We start from the raw sequence: 11,103 nt of genomic DNA on the forward strand, positions 1-11,103 counted from the left end.
TATGTCGCCCATTCTTGTCGCAACTCATCAATTTGTGTCTCTGTATATGATGTGTTTGTTAGCTGCAAGAAATATAAAGTAAAATATATTAATTAATTATTTGATTACATTTATAGTTTCAAAAATAATTTGTAAATTTTAATTAATAATACCGTTCTCAAGTAATGCCCGGGACTCGCATGTTCAATCAAATCCTTCAACATCCTCATTAAGTAGTATCCACATGCCACATTGTCCGGTTGGTGTGGACACTAATTATTTAAAAATATGAGTAATTTATTATTAAATTGAAACTTTTTAAAAAAATGCATACATATTATTCTACTTAATTATTATAAATGTTCAAAAATGTCTGCTGAAGTTACTTACCTGAGGTTGCTTAATGCGTAGAGTATCAGGGATCTCGACATCAGGAAGATTCATAGAGAAAAAAAGATTGAAAGCGCTGACGATCACTGATACAATCTCCTTACGGTTATTTAGCTCTGAATTCACCGGATCACAACAATATACATGATATGCATATGGTGCCAAAATAAGCAACATCCAATGTTCACTGTATAAGAAAAACAAAAAATTTATAGCTCAAATGTTAAACAAAGAAATTATTGATATGGGTCGGAAAAATGACAACTTTTTAAACTTACCCATGGTTCCAAGGGACAAGCATAACTTGTTCTTTTGATTTTACGTCATTGCAACGTCTGAACAGATTCTGAACACGATCGTCGAATGAACTCCCTTGAGTGGCGACGATATTAGGATTGACAAATAAAAACTTATTTTGGCGACCTTGTTGTACCACATATTCGTAAATGAACCTAATACAAAAATATGAAAAATTTTTATATGAATGAATAAATCAAATTAGAAAATTAAAATAACAAACTTATTTGTGAGATAAATACCTCATGTAGCTGACGACTACTGCTTGTCCAATCTTCTCCTTTCGAGCAAACTGAAGTATGTCATCTTTAAATATATATAACAGTGAGACATATCCTGATAAAAAACTCCAGACTCTATGCCTAGATTGACACACTCGCCATCATCCCAATGAGATACGATATTCTGTAATCGTTCCAATGGAGTGTGGGCCAATTGTGTTGGAGGAGTTTGTTGTCGTCTTCTTTCTCGAGGTTGTTGTGTTGATGGAGCTCTTGGTCGTTGTGATTTGGTCCTACTTGTAGAGGGAGTCTGTATAAAATTATATCAACAATTAAAAAAATTGCAAACAAATATAGAATTGTAAAGATAATTATGTAAAATATGGCATCACCTCATGAGTTACATCTTCAGATATAATGACAAAATCTTTAGGCCACGCTATTAGCGTCCCAATGGCCTGAGCAAATATGTACATGTCCAAATCAGGATATGCATAAGGGAGAGGACAAGTTGGCTTAAGAACACTTGTAATCATAACTTGGAAGTTGTTGCCTGCCTCTCTTTCAATGAGTGTACCTGATGCAACAATGTTTGAAACCGAACCAATTGCTAATTGGCATGCTCGGCCCTGCGTAAGAAACATATTATATACAAATAATCATGTTGAAGCAGTAAAGAAATTTATTTGGTTTCAGAATATTCAAGAAAGTTTAATTACCTCTTGCAAAAGCGGTTGTAGTGCAATAATGTGGATTTCTGCTTGAGGCACTACTGGGTCTGGAGTATAGTAGGACGCCTGCGCTGGTGGCACTGGTGGGTCGGGCACATAGTATGATGATGGCGCTGGTGGGACTCCAAAGTTAGATCCTGACCCGCTCTGTTGGGCCAATAATTTTCTCAAGAGCTCATCTTGTTGCTGAAGGCGCTCTTCTAGGCGTTGTGCTTGTTGACGATGCTCTTCTTCTTGTTTTCGAAATCTTTCTTCAAATTCCTTTCTAATGTCGTCATTCGAAGAAGAGGCTTTTGATTTATTTTTCGTTGAGGTAGGTGTTGGAGTATTCTAGTATACTGAGCGGGACACACTGTGTCCTCCAACCCTAACACGTCCTCAAGGCTCAGGAGTGCCCAACGCCCTCGTCAGCACATCATCAGGGCCATCAGGTGCCCATTTACCCTCAGCTTGGAGTTGCCGGTAATGATCCTGTGAAACAATATTCATAGAAAGTTATATATATATATAAGCTAATAATTTGATATATCAACATTATTAAATATGAGCACTTACAATATTTTTTTGAATCTCAGAGGCCTCTCCAATGAGCTCTCCTTTTGCATTCCGACGACCCATGCTCCATAAGTCTGCCCTATCAAGTTCAGTCAGACTTTTCCTACTTTGTTCCATTAACATATCTTCAATACGCACACTGCCTCCTCTAGAGAGCTTGTGATTGTATTTATTCAGTGCTCGATAATTTTGCATCTCCTCTCTCTTTCTTTGCCACTCGGGAGTTAATCTTGAGTTCACAAACTTTAACCATTCATCCGGAGTTATGACATTCTCAAATCCAAATGGCAAAGCTGGCGGGAACTCATTTGGGTATTTTTTCAAAGCGTCGTAAACGTGTACCCTTGTAAGATTAGTCTTCCAATTTCGAAAGTACTTTCCTGCATCCTTCAACATCTGTTGCTTTTGTTTGGGGTCCAAATCATAAGTTTTCTGCAAGTTTGAAAGTAATAAGAAGCATATTATCAAAACAATATATATTTTAAAAACATTAAATGAAATATAATTAATAAAAATATACCTTCATTGTGCCCCATATTTTATTTTTATCCACCACACTAACATCTTTCCAACTGTTAATGTTGATGGACACAGTTGCTCGAACAACTGATCCAAGCTGTGATGAAACATTACTTCTAGATTCACCCACTAGTTGACCATACTCTTTGTATTCAACAGGAGTAAGATGTCCTTCACTCATTTTTTTGGTGTTTCTAGACATCCATGTACGTCCTCTCACAGATTTATTTTCTTGTTCCACTGACTGAGAATGAGGGCGTTGCTCCCCCTCATCAGAACTACCACCAAAAGGATCAGCCTCCATCTGTGAAACATAAATATCATTATTATAACAATTTTGGACACTCATAATCAAAAGATGAAACAAATTGACGAAACCAAAAGATGAAACTAAGAATTTCACATATCATAAACATATGGAACCTATTAAATGGTACCTCAAGACCCATTATCATCAACCCACAATCCTTCACCATTTTCACGGAAACAAATACAATCATCATCAGCTTCGTCATTATCTTCCATTGCGGTGAATGTGACAAGTTCTTCTTCGAGAGGTATATCATGTAAATCACCATCTTTAATGTTCCATTCTCTTGTTTGCGTTGGAAGAACAATTGACCATTGGTTGTCTGAAGGATCATTCACATAAAATACTTGTTTCGCTTGTGAAGCTAATATAAATCGATCAGATTTATGCCCAATTCGATTTAGATTAACTAATGTGAAACCAAAATCTTCATATATTATGCCGCTGTCACTTTTCACGAAATCACAAAAGAAAACAGGTACTCGAGCTGTGATATAATCTAACTCTCAAATTTCATTATCTACTCCATAAAAAGTCATAGCACATTCAACTGGATTTTTATCTTTTGCACTAGAGACTTGCACAGTTTTAGCAACAAGGCTAACACCACTGTTTTGTGTGTTTCTGTTCTTATCGCGCTCCCTAGTGTTAAATAGAAAACCGTTAATCATGTATGATGAAAACTTGATGACATTAACCGAAGGTCCTCGAGAAATCCACTTAACAATGTCTGAAACCTTATTTGATGTGTTTTGTAATTCTGACACAACCTATCAAATCAACATACCAAAAACAACCAAAAATGTCATCTTGTAATTAAGTACTAATTAATGACAACTTTCAATAATCAACACAATTTATCTTTTGTTCTATCCAACTACTAAAAGTTCGATAATGTTCGTCTTGTAACCATTTTGAGTTCCTTGACTTGGATGGAAATTTGGTCTTTATCCAATTAAAATGTTTCCTTCAATTATAAATATGTTGTTAAACAATTGAATATACGAAATTACACAACTTAAACTTAATGTATTATATGAATATAACTCACTCGATATAAGGTTGAATTTCATTTATATTCTGTAACACAAGACGATGCACTTCATCTAGAAGATCTCGACTTACTATGCATACAACGCTACCACGACGACTCTGAATCTCAACATTTTCAACATCATTTAACCCAATTTTCTGTACACCAGTCATGTATTCAGAACAAAATTCAACTGCCTCTTCTGCAATATAGCATTCGACGATGCATCCTTCCGACCGACTTTTATTCCTAACATACCCCTTAAGAATCTTCATATATCGCTCAAATGGATACATCCATCTTAAATAAACTAGACCACAATATCTTAGTTCTCTAACCAAGTGAACTGTTAAATGGATCATTATATCAAAAAATGTTGGCGGGAAATATTTCTCCAACTCACACAATACCTCAACAATCTCATCTCTTAACTTAGGTAACTTTAGCGGATCAATCACCTTACAACACAGTGACTTGAAAAACAAGCATAACCTTGTGATTACATCTCGAACTCTCCTAGGCAACACAGATCGAATGGCCACTGGTAGCAAATGTTGCATTAGAATATGACAATCGTGAGATTTCATGCCAGTCAGAATACAACTTTTCATGTCTACCAATGACCTTATATTTGAGGAATATCCGTCTGGAACTTTTATATTAAATAAACATCTGCGAATTTCCATTCTTTCCTCTTTAGTAAGAGTGTAAGCTGCAGGAGGTAAATATGTTCGTCTCTTATCTGGTTTTAGAGTTAATTCATCCCTTATACCCATTGCAACCAAGTCTTGTCTAGCCTTAATTCCATCCTTAGTTTTCCCAGGAATATTCAACAAAGTGCCAATCAAACTATCACATACATTTTTCTCTATGTGCATAACATCTAAATTATGACGTATAAGTAAGAAAGGCCAATATTCAAGTTCAAAGAAAACAAATTTCTTTTTATAACACCCTTTTGGCTCCTCCACAACCTTGGCCTTGCGACTACGTTTCATCTTTGTAGGTGTACGAACTTTGGGCTTCCCTAACTTGAACACAATTTTAGACATCTTCTCAAGTACTTGGATCCCATTCAATGGCTCAGGAGCCTCCTCAAACTCTTGTTTACCATTGAATGCCTTCTTCCAAGTCCGAAGTTTATGCGTATTAGGCAAGAACTTCCTATGTCCCATATAACATATTTTCCAAGAGTGTTTCAAGTATTCAGAACATTTTTTTTCTTGACAAACGGGGCAAGCTTTATATCCTTTCACACTAAAACCCAAATAAATTTCCATAAGCAGGAAAGTCATTAATTGTCCACAATAAGACCGTTCTAAGATTAAATTCTTCCTGCCTATACGCATCATAAACCTTAACCCCTTCATCCCACAAAGTTTTCAAGTCATCTATAAGAGGAGCTAGATAGACGTCAATATCATTACCAGGTTGTTTAGGTCCTGATATCAACAAGGTCAAAATCGTAAAATTTCTCTTCATACACAACCATGGGGGTAGATTGTAAATAACAAGCATACACTACAACAATTTTTGGTATATATTACATTAAAAAATAACATATATTTAAAAGTGCTATGGATAGATGATTAAAAAAAAAACACGGAACAAATATTTTGGCGCCATATGAAATATACCCAGGCGCCAAATGAAAAAATTGGGTCTAATTTCTCTCAGCCATAATTTAATCCCTAAACCTAAGACACCCAAACAATTTCTCTCAGCCTCCATTGCCGCCTCTCTTTCTTGCACTCTATATTCTCCTCCATTCACACTCTCTCACACACTTATCCTCTCTCACTCTCATCTCGTCTCATCTATCTCTACCTCACGATGTCGGTACGAGCTTCCAGAGCACACAACGGCTGTACATCACGCCGACTATCTGAAGTTCTTCAACTTACCACGACTCGTATTCTCCTCTACTTACGTCTTTTTAAGGTACGATACCATTACTTTCTTTTTCATAATATTTTACTGTATTTTAGTAATGTATTATTAATACAGCAGTTGATATTGATTGCTCTCCGGGCAAGAGAACAACTGAGAAAGTTCCTGTTTGCAACTTCCATCAGGTACTTTCATTTGATTTGCTGGGTTTTCGTTTCTTCTGGATTTTGCTCTGTTGTATTGCTAAAAATGAAAGCTTTGGGACTTTATTTATATTTGGGGGAGATTGAAAATTTGAAACTGTTTGCTCGGATAGTTATTTCAGAGTGTTTACTACATAATTTGATGTTGGGTATTGGGTTATTAGGATTGGTAACTCTATTTCTTTCATTGTTAGTTTGGTTGTGATTTACACCTTTTCCATATTCATGAAAATGAGATAACAAAATGCCAAAAAGACTGAATTTTTTGGACGTACACGGAACTATAACGAAAGAAAATAAAATATTGAACTTCAAATGTTTCATTTTCTGTCGTTCAATCTCACCCCTTGTATTTAGTTTTATTTATTTATTAAACATTAAAATATAATGGAAGTGAATATTTAAAGCGAGTATAAACAAACAAAATTGGGGTCAGTGAACTCTGTCTGCACACAGAGAGGCTCAATCGTTCAGGAGAGAAGCCAGTTAGTTACTCTTATAACTCTGCTCCACCTGTTCCAAAGTTCAATCTTTGAAAAAACCCAGAACTCAGATTCACCAAAGGAGTCTTAGAATCATCATCGCCATCGCCATCGCCATCCTTTTCCTTTTTGGGTGTAAATGAACTGAGGAAGTTTTCTGGTTCAAGCAAAATGCCAATGGATTCTTTGCTTCTGGGCTCCTTTTCCACTCCTTCTATACTGGCAAAAGGTTTATTTTTCTCACTTCTCTCTCTTTGTTGATGCACTACTTCATTTGGGTTTAACCTCTATTTTGAAAGAAAAAAAGGGGTTATTTTGGACTGATATATTTCTATTATTTTTGTTTGTGGATTTTGGGTAGAATCGTTTATTAGCTTTGTGACTATGTATTTGTAACTTTACTCAAAATTTGTTTCTTTTTTATATATATATATTTAATGTCAAAAAGTAAAAACTTGAGTTATTTCATATTAGGTCTCTTATGTCTTTTGTTGTACTGTATTTATTTTCACCCTTTCTTCTATTTGTGTGCATTTGACTAGGCTGAGGGACACTAAGTTTAGTCTGTTAATGCACAAATTTGGGCTTTTCAATTTATGACTTCATAGTTTCTGTAGATGGAACCTGCTTTTTTGGTATGTTTAGTTAGTCTAATGCTCAGTGTATACTCACAGGTGGGAATAACTGGAGAAGGTGCAATCTCAAGAAATTTAACTTTTCAGGTACTAGGATTTATGATTCACCCATGCCAACATTTCACTTGGCTGCCTTTTTAATTAAATATATATATACACACAAGCCAATTCAAATTTTTTATAAAAACAGGTACTATTTTCCTGTTTTTGTGAGTTTGGGAAGTACGTTTTCTGTATTCCAATTTTACTCCTTGTATTTTTTCTTTATATAAATAGTACAAGTGAATACAAGTAGTGTTGTTTCTTTTTAAATCCCCGTTGTTCGTAAATTTTAAGTGCAACTCTCTAATTTTTGGTTCTAGTTTCATGTGATTAGAAAGGCCCTCTTATTAGTTTATCTTGTTTTATAATTTTTGGTTCTAATTCAGTGGTTGAATCGTTTCACACACTTTTATGTTTTCTTTTTCTTGTATAACAGAAATCACTTAAGTTTCTCCCTTCACACATCTTACTTAGCCAAAATGCTATAAAATTGGATTAGTTCCTCTGTTTACTGTTCATATATATTCTTTAATAAAGGGGTTGAAAAATGGTTGATGCTGAAATGTAACTAATGGACAACCTCACTGCAATGTAAAAGGGGTCGTATAAACTTGCTTTATTGTAAGCTTTGTTGCTCTCTCTGATTATAGGGCATTGGCATTTGTGCTTGTGTTGCATCAACTGGATTTCTAGTTGGTTAAAAACTTTGATTAGAATCATTAGATTTTTGACATAACCCACTGCTGGGACATAAGTTCAATGATGTTATTTTCTATAACCAGGTCAAATAGAACAGGTCCTCTGTTATCCTTGATTGAAAACATGAACTTTTTCCAAAAGGTTTTGCTTTTGATATATGTTTGTCTTTGGTTTTGAAAAAAAAGTTCTGTTCATGGGAATAATTAGTTAACAGTTTCCAATATGCTAATTATGAGATTTTTTTTATGTCTTTTTTTATTTTTTTGAGAATGCAGGTTCCCCACTTGCAGTCGAGAAGTTTACAGACTTTTCACCATTATTTTTTGCTGGGATGTTGGAGGTGAAGCTTAAAATACTTTGAACTGCTTCTTTTTAATTCACACCATGAATTTCGTTCTTATGAATTTGATCTTTTCAATTCAGGCTGTTGCAGCTGCCCTCTTAATGAACATTTACATTGTTGGTTTGAATCAGTTGTATGGTATTGATATAGACAAGGTAGCTCTTAGCTCTTACTGTCTTACATTCTCTTAATTTTGAATGAAGAAAATGCATATATTTTATTCTTACATTTGAGCATAAGGTCACTACACCAGTTCCTAGTTCTTTGCCTTAATATTTTTTTTTTCTTCTAGAGAGACTATCTACAATTCTACATGGTTACATGGGATACATCAAGGATTGTCTAACTCTAGATATCTATGGCGTATTTCATCACAGGTTAACAAGCCATATCTTCCGTTGGCGTCAGGGGAATATTCAATTCAAACTGGTGTCATGATTGTCGCATACTTTTCTGTTCTGGTATGGGAATTAGCTTTCCGTATTAATGTATTGTGCAAAATATTGTAAACTTATTATTGTGTATTTGCAGCCTATAGTATTCTGACTACCCTTTTGGAATAAATTACAAGAAGGCAGGGCACCCTTTTGGTTAAAACGTCTCGCTTTTACCTTTTCTGCTTAAAAATAAATGTAGATATTATGAATAGATTATTGCTAATGTGAACAATGGAATTACGTTGAGTTATATGCATGGATATACACACACATAACTGAAATAGTTGCCTAAATATATATATATATATATTCTGCTTTGCAATATGTTGTAGAGCATTACTATAAATTATAGTAGCAGGTTCACATTGATATACCCACGTTTCAGTACATTTACTAATGTAATTGGTTTATATAATTTTCATGGGTAGACAGCTGTTGCCGGCTTAGCTTTGTTTGTATGGTTGGAGATTTTAGCTTCTCACTTGATACATATGTATAACAATACTTTTCTCTTCAAACAATTGGTTTTAATATGCAGGCTGAAGGATCATCAACTGAATCGATAGCTGCTCTGGCCAAAGTTGATACTGTTAAGCAGAGAATGGAAGCTGCTTATGAGACATTGCAGGTGGGTATTTGATCATAGAAGTTATAATCAATGAAGTATTGGAAAATGTTGATGTTGCATTTGATTTACTCATTGATGGATCAACAGGATGCTGCTGGGTTAACTCAATTAAGTTCAACTGTGGAAGATGTTTTTGCCAGTGGTGATCTTCCAAGGGCTGCAGAAACCTTAGCTAACATGAGTCTGCTGTTGGGGAGGTAATATTTTTCTATAAATTGTTTTAACATTATACTCTACATTTGATATTTATAAATTTTGATGATTTTAACTTGATATTTTTTTTTTCGTTTTGCTCATTTTAGGTTGCTGAATTTGCTAATGTGAGAAAGCAACTCGAGGTCCTAGAGAATAGGCTAGATGCAATGGTGCAGCCACGTTTAACAGATGCATTATCCAGCCGGAAGGTCACCAAATTTCTTACAGCACTTGTTTTGCCTATGGATTGCTTTCTGTTCAATTTATCTCTTATTAATTCCTTTTATTACATACCATACGCAACTTGAATAACTTACATCTGATCTGATCTTCAGCATTCCTTTTGAGTTACACAACGTGACACAGACTTTTGCTAGAAATATTCAGCATTCCTTTTCAGATTCTGATCTTCGAGTTCTAATGGATACACTGAAGGCGGTGTACTCTCCCTTTGAATCATTTAAACAAAGGTAAGCAATCATAAACTTTTTTGCACTTCCACATTCTTCTAAAATATCTAGGTTTTTTTTTTTGAAAACTTTTTTCTGTTATTTTTTCTTCGTTATATACTAGATTCTGTAAATGCTATGTTCATTTTTTGATTAATGATTGAATATGTATATAAGGTATGGACAGATGGAGCGGGCCATCCTTTCTTCTGAAATTGCTGGGGTGGATCTCAGGGGAGCTGTTACTCGTGGTGTGGGTGCCCAGGGGATTGAACTCAGTGAAACAGTTCGCAGAATGGAGGAATCTATTCCCCATATCATTGTACTTCTTGAGACAGCTGTAGAAAGGTGTATCAACTTTACTGGTGGTTCTGAGACAGATGAACTAAATGAAATTATGAGATTTGGGTTTGGCAATTATGAAATTGTTTAAATTTTAGTCCATTGTCATGATAATTAAAGCTTGAATCTTTGGAAATAAAACTAGAAAATAGTATACTCAAATGGGTTATGAACCATGTTGAAAATGAAAATAATTTCTGACTCTTTTGCTGTTGGGCAAGTGATTTTTGACTTCTAATTTTTGGCACTTTTTGTAGATGCAGGTTCATTGGCTGGTTCCCTCTTGTGATTTCTCAATGTAATTTCTCTTCTCTACAAAATTATTGAAATACCATAGCCATTATTCAATTCATTTTAGTTATATTTAAGTATAAGTTATAGTGATGAACATAAGTGTATTTGGTACTATATATAGTACATGAATACTCAGACTAAATTCAATCTTTGTAGGGTTGCATTTATATTGTTGATGCATATAAAGTTTACTGGAGTGGCTGTGTTAAAGGGATTCACGCTGGACAAATGGTTCTGCGGCTAGTTGAAGCAATTGATAACTTTTCAACAGTTCTTTCCTTCTCTCAATGTGTATGCAATTATGTACTAAAACACACACACTATTACAACTCCCAAGACTTGTTACAACTGATTATTACAGAGCTAAAAAACAATGTAATTGTGCCACTCTATTGATCCAAATGGTTTATTTGAGGACTGATATTTGAA

The 11,103-nt window shown here is 34.7% G+C and overlaps 1 protein-coding gene across 1 annotated transcript; it reads left to right on the forward strand.

The window, feature by feature from the left end:
• The first annotated feature begins 9,774 nt into the window (after positions 1–9,774).
• Positions 9,775–10,486, forward strand: LOC133801865 (conserved oligomeric Golgi complex subunit 7-like). Its single transcript, XM_062240092.1, has 2 exons — positions 9,775–10,059; positions 10,216–10,486. The coding sequence occupies exons 1-2, from the start codon at positions 10,010–10,012 to the stop codon at positions 10,469–10,471; spliced, it is 306 nt and encodes a 101-aa protein (XP_062096076.1). The 5' UTR covers positions 9,775–10,009; the 3' UTR covers positions 10,472–10,486.
• Positions 10,487–11,103: the final 617 nt, after the last annotated feature.

This window comes from Humulus lupulus, chromosome 9, assembly GCF_963169125.1.
Source record: "Humulus lupulus chromosome 9, drHumLupu1.1, whole genome shotgun sequence".
Taxonomy (NCBI): Eukaryota; Viridiplantae; Streptophyta; class Magnoliopsida; order Rosales; family Cannabaceae; genus Humulus; species Humulus lupulus.